The sequence below is a fragment of the Lichenostomus cassidix genome, chromosome 3 (assembly GCF_008360975.1).
Source record: "Lichenostomus cassidix isolate B80296 chromosome 3, HeHo_3.0, whole genome shotgun sequence".
Classification (NCBI taxonomy): Eukaryota; Metazoa; Chordata; class Aves; order Passeriformes; family Meliphagidae; genus Lichenostomus; species Lichenostomus cassidix.
The window spans coordinates 98,161,283-98,174,310 of record NC_139483.1 but is presented as its reverse complement, the minus strand read 5'-3'; the positions used below and the strand labels follow the sequence as shown (position 1 = coordinate 98,174,310).

The 13,028-nt window shown below is 45.4% G+C and overlaps 1 protein-coding gene across 2 annotated transcripts; it reads left to right on the top strand.

The window, feature by feature from the left end:
• The first annotated feature begins 1,533 nt into the window (after positions 1-1,533).
• Positions 1,534-12,081, top strand: ODC1 (ornithine decarboxylase 1). Of its 2 annotated transcripts, none has more exons than XM_085056851.1 (11): positions 1,534-1,811; positions 4,776-4,921; positions 5,089-5,262; positions 5,428-5,600; positions 5,897-6,031; positions 6,185-6,266; positions 6,598-6,681; positions 7,937-8,099; positions 8,183-8,295; positions 8,574-8,788; positions 11,604-12,081. In XM_085056851.1, the coding sequence occupies exons 2-11, from the start codon at positions 4,820-4,822 to the stop codon at positions 11,743-11,745; spliced, it is 1,383 nt and encodes a 460-aa protein (XP_084912977.1). In that variant the 5' UTR covers positions 1,534-1,811; positions 4,776-4,819; the 3' UTR covers positions 11,746-12,081. The 2 variants fall into 2 exon arrangements, with proteins under 2 accessions (XP_084912977.1, XP_084912976.1); XM_085056850.1 differs by having other exon boundaries at positions 4,773-4,921.
• The last annotated feature ends 947 nt before the right edge of the window (positions 12,082-13,028 follow it).

The window sequence follows — 13,028 nt, the reverse complement described above, 5'->3', positions numbered from 1 at the left end:
ATACATATGATGAAATCAAAACAATAAAGGTCATTCCTTCTTGCCACTGAGAACTGGTGCCTTCATTACTCTGCTAGCTGCTCAACAGCGACATCATTCCAATTCACCTTTTATTTATTATCTGCTTGATCTCAGTGTTTTCCTTTATTTCAATCCTTCAAGGGATCCTTTTGCAGCTGCAGCCTGGCCCCCTCCACCCCCAAACCAGCTCCAGAATCTGAGGGCTGTGGGGTGGACCATTCCACTGATTCCATTGATCTGCTTCTGCCTGAAATACAGTGGGTTTTCCAGCTGAGCTTGGTGGGAGAGGTGGGAGGATGGCACCTCTGAGGCCAGCGAGCACAGCCTTTTGCTTTGGGTACCTCCACGAGAGCATCCCACACCCCACAGCAGCCAGCATTTCGCATCACTGTTCCTCATGCAGGGCTGAGGCGTTTCTCCATGTTGCAGTGAGTGCTCACTGACTAGCTCAGCAGGAGGGCAGGGGCTGCCCACATAGGTACCTTCAGCCATTAAAATAGCCTTTGCGGACTTGGAGATTGGGAGCAGGAGCACCCTGAGGTATGTCCTGCAGCATGGACTGCAGAAAAGTTCCTTGTCTCTCTTGTAAATGCTCCAGAAGCGGCAGGGTGTAAAAATCCTCTTTCAGCATGGCAAGGGCAGCTCCATCCTCCCACAGACACTGACAGGGCAGGGACTCAGTCTGTAGAGGATTGTGTCTACCATGGGGTGAGGCTCGAACTTTTTAAAGAGAGGGGGAGAGGGGTGGAAAGTGTCTGTCCTGGCAAGGGCAGAAAGCACAGTCTTCCCAGGGCTAAACAAAAAATGGGTTGGAAGGATCAATTGATACCTTCTTACACCTTCCACCAAAGCCCATTTTTAAATCAAGCCAGCAATACAAAATAACCTTACAGTGGAAACATCTACCAGTGTCAGAGCAAGAGCGGGTGGAAAAAGAGTGGTCAGTGTTACGGGAGGTGTTTTGGATAACACCCTCGGAGGTCAGGGATGGAGGCAGCGGCAGCACCGCTGCGGACAGCAGCCAGCGTGACACGCCGAGCGAAGGCACTGCGAGAGCGGCGCGAACTGGATGGCTGCCAGCGGGACAATCGCTTCCAGAGGGTCACCCCACCGACACTCCGGCTGCCCTGGCTCAGAGGTGCCTTCCTCCAGCATCTGCCAAAGGCATCGCTCGCAGCCGCAGCCCTCCGGTCTCCCGCGGCCGCCTTTTCACGCTAAGGCGGCGGTACCGAACCGGGGCTACCGAATCGGCGGCGGAGGCGGCGCGGGCCGTGCACCTGCTGGCAGCGGGCAGGGCTGGGGTCGCGCACATCACCCCGCAGGCGGGTCCCGTCCTGGGCGGCTCCACGGGGGAAGGGCCCGGGGGGCACAGCCCGCGCAGACGCTCGGCACGGCTCGGCACGGCCGGGGCCCGGCAGGGGCAGGGGCAGGGCACGGCAGGCCGGGCCGGGCGGGGAGGGCGGGGGGCGCGCGGCGCGCTGCGCATGTCCGGCCGTACGTCACAATAGCGGCGGTGGGAGCGCGCCCGGTCCCAGCCGATCGCGGCTGGTTTGAGCTGGTGCGTTGCCACAGCGACGCCGCGGCGCTATAAATAGGAGCGCGGCGGCCGTGGCGAAGCTTTGTCAGCCGCGGCGCCCCGCTCGCCCCGCTCCTCCTCAGCCGGCCCGGCGCTCTCGCCCGGCTCCGCGCACCGCGCCCGGCTCGCAGGAGGAGGGGGAGGCGGCTCGGAGCGAGGGGATCGGCCGCCGCCGAGGCTTGACAGCAGCTCCGCCACCGCTGCCCGAGGCGAGGTGAGGCGGGCGGCGGGCTGTGCCGGGGAGCGGAGCGGGCGGGCAGCGGGGCCGCAGCGGAAGCGGCCGGTGCGGAGCCACGTGTCTGCGGGGCCGCTGCCAAGCGGCGCGGGCCGGGCTGGGCGCCGGTGCTGCCGCTGGGCACGGGGAATCCCCGGCCCCGGCGGGGAGGCGGGAGGCTCCGGGCGGCTGCGAACGGGCCAGACCGGCTCGCCTGGGGAATGTTGGCGGCGCGTTCCGTCAGCGGGGGAAGGCATGGCCCCGCCGTGGCCGCCGGGCTGTTTCCGGGGTGGGGAGAGGCAGGTGCGTGGCAGGAACACGGCAGGAACAGGGCTCGGGGCGCCCGGGCTCGCCCTTGTGCCGAGCGGCGCGGGGCGCTGCCCCCCTGCGCGTCCGGTGGGCACCAGCCTGGGCCGGGAGCGAATCCGAGAATCACAGAGTAGTTTAGGCTGGAAGGGACCTTAAAGACCATCTACTTCCAACTCTGTCTGCGGCAGGGACACCTTCCACTGGCTCGGGCTCCTCAGAGCCCCATCCAGCCTGGCCTTGAACACCCCGAGGGCTGGGAGGGAGCCCTTCTCCCGCGGAGCGCTGCTCCCCGGGCTCTCGGGGTGCGGGCCCAGCCGCAGAGTGGTGTGAGCTGTAAGAAAGGTGCACCCCGGGGCTGACAGCCGCCTCCTCGGGAAGCCGCAGTGTCAGGCTGGGCGTGCAGAGCCCCGCTGCCGAGCCGGGCAGCACAGCCCCAGCCCGGCCGGTGCTGGCTCCGCTGCGGGACCGTGTGGCTTGGCGGGAGCAGCGCCGTCGGTGGGCGCAGGGCAGCTGGCCCCGTCCCGCTGCGTGCCCGCCGCAGCGCTCCGCACACTCCGGAGGCAGGGGCGCCTCGGGCACCTTTTCTAGACGCAGCTTGGCTGTTTGAGTACAGAGCCTGCAGGCATGACTCAGCTTTGTCTAAATACTGCTGCTGAATAAGGGAATATTCTGGAGAACAAATTCTAAATGAGCATAAATTGCCTTTCTTCTGGGGAGCTGCAGACGCTTTGCACACAGTCCAAATGGAAACATACTTTGGGAGGCTACAGTTTGAACCTACATGATCGTGTTCTGTCTATATTCTGTGTAATTACACTGTAGGTAAAATTGTGCAATGAGGTGGAGAGGGAAAGCTTGCAAGAACTTCTTAACAGAATCTGTTGTGGCCAATAAAAGTAATTTCCCTTTTATATGTTAATAGGACAAGTGCTTTTCATGCAGTGCTCTGCAGAGGGGAGGTTAAACTGAATTCTTCCTGATGGTATTTACTTCTCTTAACCACAGCTGAAGTCTCTGAACTGCTTTCTGCAAAGTTGCAAGTCTATGATGAGATGCAACTTCTCCTTAGTATCAAGCACCATCCTGAGAAGCATTTAATTTGCTGTTTCTTGTGGTCCTTTCAAAGAGGCTTTTAAGAGAAGACTTTAATCCAGCTTGTGGGAGAATTACCACTGCACGTGAATGAGAGCAGGGGGAGAATGAGGTTCAGTGGATTGTTGGGTTTATTGGAATCCAAGATTAATCTAGTTTGAATCTCAAATTTGATTTGTCTCTCATAAGTGAGAAATGATCAAAAAAATGCAAAGTAGCTCTTGTTGCCCTATGTTTCTGAAGGTTGAAATGAAGTATAATTGCTGATGTTTCAAAGTTACTCACTAAATAAAATTCAGTGAATTTTGTTATACACATATGTGGAATGAATGATTCAGTTGGTCTTACAACCTTGTTAATCTGTAACAGCTATAAAACATCCTTTTTCAGTTGTTTTATAGTCAGATTTTTGAAAATAGATGAAACAGGAAAATAACTTAAAATTAATAAATAATTCAGAGTTTGCATTATTTTCAGTCCTAGTCTGCATGAGTAGTTTGAGCGTAAAAAATGGGGAGAGAAGGAAGAGGGCTGGACCCTGTTACATGAAACTGTATCTTCCCTAAGAGTCACTTGCAGTGCTGAGGTCTTTAAAAGGTAGCACACACTCTGCTTAACAGCTTGATGGAGAATGCTGTCAGTCTGTATTTGGGCCACCCAGTAAAAGGATGGCCCATGGATTTCTGCCTGGATGGCAGAGGAGTGTGCTTTTGCTCTTTCGTTCTTGTTCCCAAGGGTCTTTCTACTTGGCAGGTAGATTTCTGTTAGCAATGAAGATTTGTAATGGACTGCTGTAAAATCCTGTTCTAAAGTGCTAATTGGGATCATTGTTTAGACTTTGTCTGCAGGTCAGAGTTACAAACCAGTCTCTAAGTGTGTATCTGCTGCTCATGACAGCTGAGGTTTTCATGTAGCTTGACGGTCATGAGTAGAACAAGGAAGCTCTAACTACCAACAGAGCAACTTCAAGGAAAGCCCTGTTCTCATGTCTGCTTTATGCATAGTCTGAACTGTAGTGAGAATCCAGATATTTACCTGGCTTGGACCTAATGAGAGTTGTTAATACTCAGAAGTCAGTAACATTCTTGGATTCTGTTGGTAATAACAAGTAAACTTTCTTCTGAAACTGGTGGGCTAAAATGGTGCTTAAGAGTTGTTAAAAAAAAAAGGTGGTAAGTAGACGCTAGCCATAATATTAATAGCTCTGATGTGGAGGTAAAGACAGCAGAAACTTCCAGAGTGCCAGATTAATAATATCTGACAGTATTTATTTGATTGGTCTTTTCTTTAAATAGATTCAGAACATCATACAGTTGCTGAATAGAGAACTTGCCTTCCAGCTAGCAAGATTATTTTGGCCTGCCTTCTTGGTTCTGATTACATCTGTTCTGTCATCATGCAAGTGTCTAATTTATGCAGCTATAAGTGGTCACTGTAGGAGTTGTATAATTCTAAATGGTATGAGCACAATGTAGTGGCCATCTATGTGAATCCAAGTGAAGCACTGAATGTAAACTATATGAATTCAAATGAAGTAATTAACTTTTTTTTTTTTTTCAGTGGTTCATACCCAAGTCCTCTCACGTAAACCTGAAATCTTGGAAGTCATGAGTAACTTCACCAAAGAAGAATTTGAGTTGACCTTCCTTGATGAAGGCTTTACTGCCAAGGATATCCTTGACCAAAAAATAAATGAAGTGTCATCTTCTGTAAGTATGATGGGAAAACCACTACATTTTATGATGCTACAAACTTATAAACTAATAGAACGAGTTGTCCTTGCAAATGATCTGCAGGGTAGCCTCCCTCAAACGCTGACCTCTAGGTTTATCCTGTTATCTGTTGTTTGTAATGTTAAGATGTGTGTTTGCTCTAGGATGATAAAGATGCCTTCTATGTTGCTGACCTCGGGGACATTGTGAAGAAGCATGTGCGGTGGCATAAGGCCCTTCCTCGGGTGACCCCCTTCTATGCCGTAAAATGTAACGACAGCAAAGCTGTTGTGAAGACACTTGCTGTTCTTGGGGCAGGATTTGATTGTGCCAGTAAGGTGAGATCTTGACTGTCCTTTCATCTGTTACATTAGTATCTGTTCAGCCTTACAAGACATGTTTATATAAAATGAAGTATAACCGAGTGGTGTTGCTTTTGTTCTGATTGCATTAATCATCCATCTAGAAATATCTTTTACTAGTGTAATCTGTTCTTTCTTTAGACGGAAATACAGCTGGTACAAAGCATTGGTGTACCTCCTGAGCGAATAATATATGCAAATCCCTGCAAACAAGTATCTCAAATCAAACATGCTGCCAGCAGTGGTGTACAGATGATGACATTTGATAGTGAAGTAGAACTAATGAAAGTTGCAAGAGCCCATCCAAAAGCCAAGTAAGTAATGCTAATTGTTTTATAATTCTTCTTTGAGTTCCCAAGATACAGAAATATCTGCTTTATCTGAAACTTGTTCTTCATTAGTTTAAGATAATCTGCAAAATTGCGAGATAATAAACATACTTTAAACCATAAACCAGTGAAATCTAATCTTTTAGAGTTTACTGGTGGTTTAGGAAGAGATACACAGAGCAGCTCGTATCTTTAAGCTCAGTCTTATTCTGAGGTCATACCTGCCTGATGATGATGTCCATTGTACTGAAACTTAATTCCTCATTTTTTGCTATTTCTAGGTTAGTCTTGCGCATTACCACTGACGACTCCAAAGCAGTCTGTCGTCTGAGTGTTAAATTTGGAGCTACACTTAAGACTAGCAGGCTTCTTCTGGAGCGTGCAAAAGAACTTGACCTTGCCATTGTTGGAGTTAGGTGAGCTGACAGTATCAAAACACAGTCATATTAAATAAGTTTTCTTTAAATGGTGTCCCTGACAGTAGAAATACCTTTGCATGTGGTGACATGAGTACATACAAAACTTGACTTATTTGCCAAATAGTAACTGATAATTTGTTCTTTTTGTAGTTTCCATGTTGGAAGTGGATGTACAGACCCAGAGACCTTTGTTCAAGCCATTTCTGATGCCCGCTGTGTGTTTGATATGGGAGTAAGTCTAGTTCTACTTTCTCTGTAACTGCTCCTCAACTGTTGTGGCAAAACTGAATGAAGCATACAACTTTGATGGGGTTGAAAGCTAGCTAAGTCACTGACTTCATGTTGTTGGAATTTTTGAGGTCCTGGTAGCTTACTTTGAACAGTCTGGCAAAACTCTTCTACACATGCACTAAAATTGGCAGCTCAAACTCAAATGACTTACTTGAACACAATGAGTTAGCTCTGTTCCAAGTGTTAATGAAATGACTTCACGTTACTTTTTAAGATAAAATGATAAATTATAAACTGCTTTCTTGACAGTGTTGCTCTTAATCTCATTTTAGGCTGAACTTGGCTTCAATATGTATTTGCTTGATATTGGTGGTGGCTTCCCTGGCTCTGAAGATGTCAAGCTTAAATTTGAAGAGGTATAGTTTTGCTAAGAACTTCTCATGTTGTGGAGTCTGAGTGTTGATCTGGATTAAATAAAATCTTTTTTCTGTTTGTATGTGGACACCTTTGCAAAAATGTGTCTGGTCAGAAATGTAATTAAGAGAAAAATAGGAGTTAATCGGAAAACTAGAAATTAGATTAACTCATTAGGTACATAGCTAAATGACTGCATAAACATGCAGAAGTCTCAAATAAGTAAAGCATGTTTTAATTACAGGCTTGATTCTTACTGGCATAAGACTTCCTCCAGTTGATGCTGTATTTCAGACTAAATAGATTGGCACTGCTCCCAAATAGGGTGAAAAGGTAGTCCTGAACCCATAGTGTCCTTATGGGTGGCAGCAAATTAGGTCAGTGTCCAGTTTGATTTAGAATTAGTTTTTGGATAATTTTTAAATTGTTCAGTGTTCTAGTCTGCTTTCACTCAGAAATAGCTCTGTTTTTAGAAGAGACAAGGGATATTAATAGGACTTCCACTTAAAACAGGGCTGTCAGAGCACCTTGCCTTCTAACCAGGTGGTGTTAAATGTTGTTACATATTAACACAAGGGGACAGTAAGTTACATAAAAAGTTTTCTCATAATAATGTGAGCTAACACTGTAGCACTTCTGGTACTTCCTAATGAAGTGTGGTTTCTCATAGTGCAGTATGGGCATAGGTGAGGCATCAGGAGCAGTTGATATCATTGGGCTCCATGGCATGAAACAGTCGTGCTGTGGTTGGAGGCAGCTTGACGATAACTTCAGAACTCGGAAAAAAGTGTTTGTGAAGGCAACTGAATTTCAAGTGTGATAGTAAAGCCCTCTGTATTCTTAGGATCCCATGAGATTGCATGTTTAGGATTCATTAAGCTGGGGAATAGTGCATGAGTAGCAGCACTACAAGTGGAGTACAAATCAAATGTGAAGTGTGGGGAGTTGGAGGGCATTAATGTTGGTTTAATGAGTCTGGGAGGAATGATTTCCTTCTGGCTCAACTATGACCTTCTTTTGTCACTTAAACTTTAAGCTGCAAGTGATGTCTGCTTTTGTTTCTTTGTGTAAATTTAATTGCAAACAAGACTTAGACAATAAAGCAAAAGCAGTTGATAGAAATTACAAGAGATATTAGTAGATGTTACATTTCCCCAGTATATAATTTTGAACTTGAGGGTTTTGCTTCTTCCCAGACTTTTAAAATAGCACCTGAGTAGCTGCTGAAATTAATACTGGCATCTGATTTTTCCCTAGATCACAAGTGTAATCAACCCAGCACTGGATAAATACTTTCCTTCAGATTCTGGAATAAAAATTATTGCAGAGCCGGGAAGATACTATGTTGCATCAGCATTCACACTGGCAGTCAACATCATTGCAAAGAAAATTGTATTAAAGGAGCAAACAGGTTCAGATGGTATGTAAATCTAGACCTAGTCTTAGCTCTAACTGTGTGTTTCTTTCCAAGCATTTTCTCACTGGTGTCTCAACTTCTTCCAGATGAAGATGACGCAAATGACAAAACTCTTATGTATTATGTGAATGATGGAGTCTATGGATCATTCAACTGCATCTTGTATGACCATGCACATGTTAAACCAGTCCTGCAAAAGGTATGCCCATTCAGAAGTCCCTTATACTAGTCATGTATGATGGATGTAGGAGAATCCTTGTCGCAGCAGTCATGCCTCAATTCACTGCACCCTTCATGTTGCCAGTGTTTGGCATTGAACTTACAAGGCATGCAGTGGAATTAACTCAAAGCCAGAGATGGAGAAGCTGCAAGCAGCTCTTCTTCCTCTTCAGAGGCAGAAAGTTACACTAACTACGGTATTACTTCTGGAAGCTCTGTTATGATAGTTCAATAATTATACTCCACTCTCTTATTTAGCGGCCTAAGCCAGATGACAGCTGCTACTCCTGCAGCATTTGGGGACCAACCTGTGATGGCTTAGACCGGATTGTTGAGCGTTTCAATATGCCAGAGCTGCAAGTTGGTGACTGGATCCTGTTTGAAAACATGGGTGCCTATACTGTTGCAGCAGCTTCTACTTTCAATGGATTCCAGAGGCCAGCAATACACTATGTGATGTCAAGACCAGCATGGTTAGTAATCAGTATTTTGATCAATCAGTACTTTTGAGATCACTAATGAACAGCTCATATCTGTTGGCTATCCCTTAACAAGCAGGGCCGTAGTTTTGGTGCCACAGCTCTTGTAAAACCTCCTGGTGTGGAAGAAGGCAATGCTTCTGCAGGTTTTTGCTGTGTGCTTAGAGCAATGCTGATGCTACTAATTACTCTTCTCTGTTTTACACACTTACAGGAGAGGTGCTTTTAAAGGGGTAATGTTAGGAGTCTTCATTAATCTGTGCTTCTAGCTAGTGTTTTCACTTTTGCACAACATACAGAATCATTATGAATTCTTTACTTTTAGCTTCTTTGACTAGTAATCAGAGACCTGTCAATCACAGTTCTAATATGTTGTCTTCTAAATTAGTAGCTTACTAAATCCTGACTGCAGGATGCAGGGGCATTCAAGAGTGTTGCTTCACAGTATGATCTGTATGTTTGTTTGAGAGCTATTCCTTGGTTTAGGTTGCGCTCTGGCTCAGTGCTCAGTGCAGAGTGCTAGATCTCCATGGGAAGTTATTAAACAGGTAAGCAAAGAAAGCAGGACTACCTTTTAAGTGCAAGGATGCTCTGAAATTGCAACTCTAAACAGCAGTTTAAAGTAACCTGGGTGCTATTCAGTGCAACACAGGTTAATGGATTGTACCTTCTATAAAAGTGAGGTTTCCTGTAAGAGGAAGCCCTTTCCTCTGTGCTGGCATCTGCCTACTGAGCTGGCAGAGGGCTTTGGGGCAGAAGTATTACCCTAAAGCATGATTAGCTCTGCTATTGGGTTGTTTTCAAATTCATTGAAAATCTTTAAGTTCAGGGATGGAATGGAATTTCTGCCATAAGAGGAAGCTTCCTCCATTCTTTCACTAACCCTGTTGGTATAAGCAAGGCTTGTGTTTCTCCCCCTTAGTGAAACCTCCTGTCGATTGAAACATTTCTCAAACCACATGAAGTTCTTAGACTTCCCTTAAGACTCCAAAACTGTGTCTAATTGAACTAAAAATGCCTCCGACTGAGAATAATTAGCTTTTTCACTGTAGCACTGGGTTTCTGTTAAATTTTAAGATTTGGTCTGAGGCATGCTGAGCTTAATTATGCAGACATAACTGTCATCCAAGGCCACAGCACAGCCCTTTTTCAGCCCTATGTGTGTTTCCTGTTTTGGCAAGAGAATTGTGATATAAGCTGGCCCTTAACTGAGAGGGATGCATCGATGAGATTATGGTGCAGATCTTTCTAGGACAGGCAAAAGTCTTGGAATGTCATCTACATACTATAAAGGTGTACAACTAAATTTGTGACTAGAAACTGTGAAAGAAAAAGGACAAGATGATTACACGTGTCTAAGTAAAAGCTAGCAATACATGAGAATCCATTTAGTGGCACAACTGTTTGCCTTGCATGCCTAATGTAGAAGGTAACACCAAGCTGAGTGTTGCTGTTGACACACCGGAGGGATGGGGTGCCATCCACAGGGATGAGGTGCTATCCAGAGGGACAGGATGCCATCCAGAGGGACCTGGACAGGCTTGAAGTGGAGCCATGGGAATCTCATGAGGTTTAACGTGACCAAGTGCAAGGTGCTGCACCTGAGTAAGGGCAAACCCCGTATCAATCTAGGCTGGGGGTGAATATATCCAGAACAGCTTGGGGGTGCTGAAGGATGAGAGGCTGGATGTGACCCAGCCATGTGCCCTTGCAGCCCAGAAAGCCAAATGTGTCCTGGGCTGCATCCAAAGCAGCGTGGGCAGCAGGGGAGGGAGGGGATTCTGCCCCTCTGCTCTGCTCTGGTCAGACCCCACCTGTAGTGCTGCATCAGCTCTGGGGTCCCAGCACAGGAAGGACATGGACCTGTTGGAGCTGGTCCAGAGGAGGCCACTTAGTTGATCAGAGGGATGGAGCACCTCTGCTATGAGGAAAGGCTGAGAGAACTGGGATTGTTCAGCCTGGAGAAGAGAAGGCTTTGGGGTAACCTAATTCTGGCCTTCCAGTACCTGAGGGGGACTCGCAGGAAAGATGGGGCAAGACTTTTTACAAAAGCATGTAGTGACAGGATAAGGAGTAATGGCTTCAGACTGAAAGAGATGTCCCATCCCTGGAAGTGTTCAAGACCTGGTTGGATGTGTCTCTGAGCAACCTGGTCTAGTTGAAGGTGTCCCTGCCCATGTCGGGGAGGGTTGGAACTAAAGCTTCAAGGTCCCTTTCCAACCCAAACCATTATATGAATCTATGAATTAAGTCCAAAAACGTAGTCAACTGAAGTTCTTCTGAGGTTGTGTTTTAGTACAACTCCTGTCTGAGTATAGAATGAGTTGCATGGTTCTCATTGGTCAGTTACTTTATATTCCTGGTCTGTCATTTATACTTTTTCTTGACTGAAGCTACCCAGGAATGTGAGGGTGTGGGATAAGTGATAGTCATTAGGAATTTTCACATCTGAAGTACTGAACTATTGAGCACTAAGACAGTAAATCTGTATAACATGAGGTATACAGATGAAGCTACAAGTATATAGGTGCATCTTTACAGACCTTAATCCTACACAGAAATGGTAAAACCAGCTTGGTGTTGGCACTTACCCTAAAGCCTAGCCAACCACAAGTGACCTGCATGGATTCTGCTTTTATTATTTTTATTTTTTTCCCCCATGATAATGTCTGGATTGCAGATGATGCATAAAGAGTTCATTTCACACGCAATGATAGTAAAAAAAAATGTACCTTGCTTACATTATTAGGTAGATTGCAGTGCAACAGTTTTTTTACTTACCTTTTTTTTCTTTTTGTTTTCCTTCTAGGCAACTAATGCAGCAGATCAAGGAGCAAGGGTTCCTAGCTGAAGTGGAGGAGCAGGATGTTACTAGTCTGCCACTCTCTTGTGCCTGGGAAAGCGGAATTGAATATCCAGCAACTTGTGCTTCAGCTAGTATTAATGTATAGGTAGTATTTAGTAACTAAGTGCGAGGTTAGTCACTGAATTTAGGGCATTTGGGGGACCGTTAACTTAATTCTTGGTAGAATTTTTAAGTGTTTTTTTTAAAGTTTAGGTTTGGCATAAATGCAAGAAAAACGACTAGGAGATGGGTCACAATTATCTGTGTTCCTATGGAAACTATTTGAATATTGTTTTATATGGATTTTTATTCACTTTTCATGTATGCTACTAAAGACTGACCCTCAACTGTCAAACAAGTATTTGTAGCTTGTGTATGGCAGAACGGGCTAAGCTTAGTGCTTTGTGACCTACCTGTTTTAAAATAAAGTATATTGAAATAACTGGTCCTGTGTTTGCTTAATCTGTAGAAAATTAATGTGTCATGGATGGCTCTTAGAGCATATATGAGACCAGATGCTGCAAGCCCAGAACTTACTAATAAATGCTATTTCTCCTACTCTTGCCTCCCAGCTGAAGTGAAGGAAACGCTCAATGGGCAGGGAAATGGAATTGTCTTTTTTCATACGTGATTAGAAAAAGGCTGTCAAGAAAGCTAATGCTGTGTAAATTTACATTTGTTTTTCATTACTGAATGTGGGCTTAACAAGTTGTATTATTGCAAGTCCAGTGCAGTGCTGGTTTGCTGCAAGTTAGACTATAAGTGCTGTGTCCGGGACTGATGGCTGTCATTAATGAGAGAATACAGCCCAGGCTCCATGACCGCCACTGACACACTGCTTGTTATGTGTGTGACAATTAAAATATGTTATGGAAAAACCCAGGAAGCTGAAACTAGGTGGCTGACAGGCTCTCTGACCTGTGTTGCCCAGGGCTTTAGTATAAATAGATAAGAAATGGGACTTGACATCATTTGATGTGCAATACAATTAGAAGCTTTTATTTAGTGTTATGAAAAGACATGCTATCATTCTGACTTTGGATTAAATGTGATAGATGTTACTGACTCATAAATACTAGGAGCTAATACAGGGGGTGTTGGCAATAAAAAAGTCTGCTTGTTTAAGCAGAGCCTTCTGACTTATGTTTAACCTGACAACAGTTTGCTGCCACTTGTTGCACTAAAATTGGAAAATGTTTCTGACAAACTAATTGGTCCTAGAGCTGGATTTGATCTGTTTGCCAGAAGGTCCTGGACTGCAGGCAGGCCATAGAAAATGCCTGATGTGTACAGAGAAAAATCTTAATGTATCAAGTAAATATGTAAAGCTTAAGCTAAAATTTAAAGGTTTGCCCAAAGGTTGGCATTGGTGATAGAAGCAGTGGCTCT

Coding starts and splice junctions, on each gene's coding strand:
- ODC1 (XM_085056851.1), top strand. CDS start 4,820: ATGAGTAACTTCACCAAAGAAGAATTTGAGTTGACCTTCCTTGATGAA. Junction 5,601..5,896: donor AGAGCCCATCCAAAAGCCAA/GTAAGTAATGCT, acceptor TGCTATTTCTAG/GTTAGTCTTGCGCATTACCA. Junction 6,267..6,597: donor GCTGTGTGTTTGATATGGGA/GTAAGTCTAGTT, acceptor ATCTCATTTTAG/GCTGAACTTGGCTTCAATAT.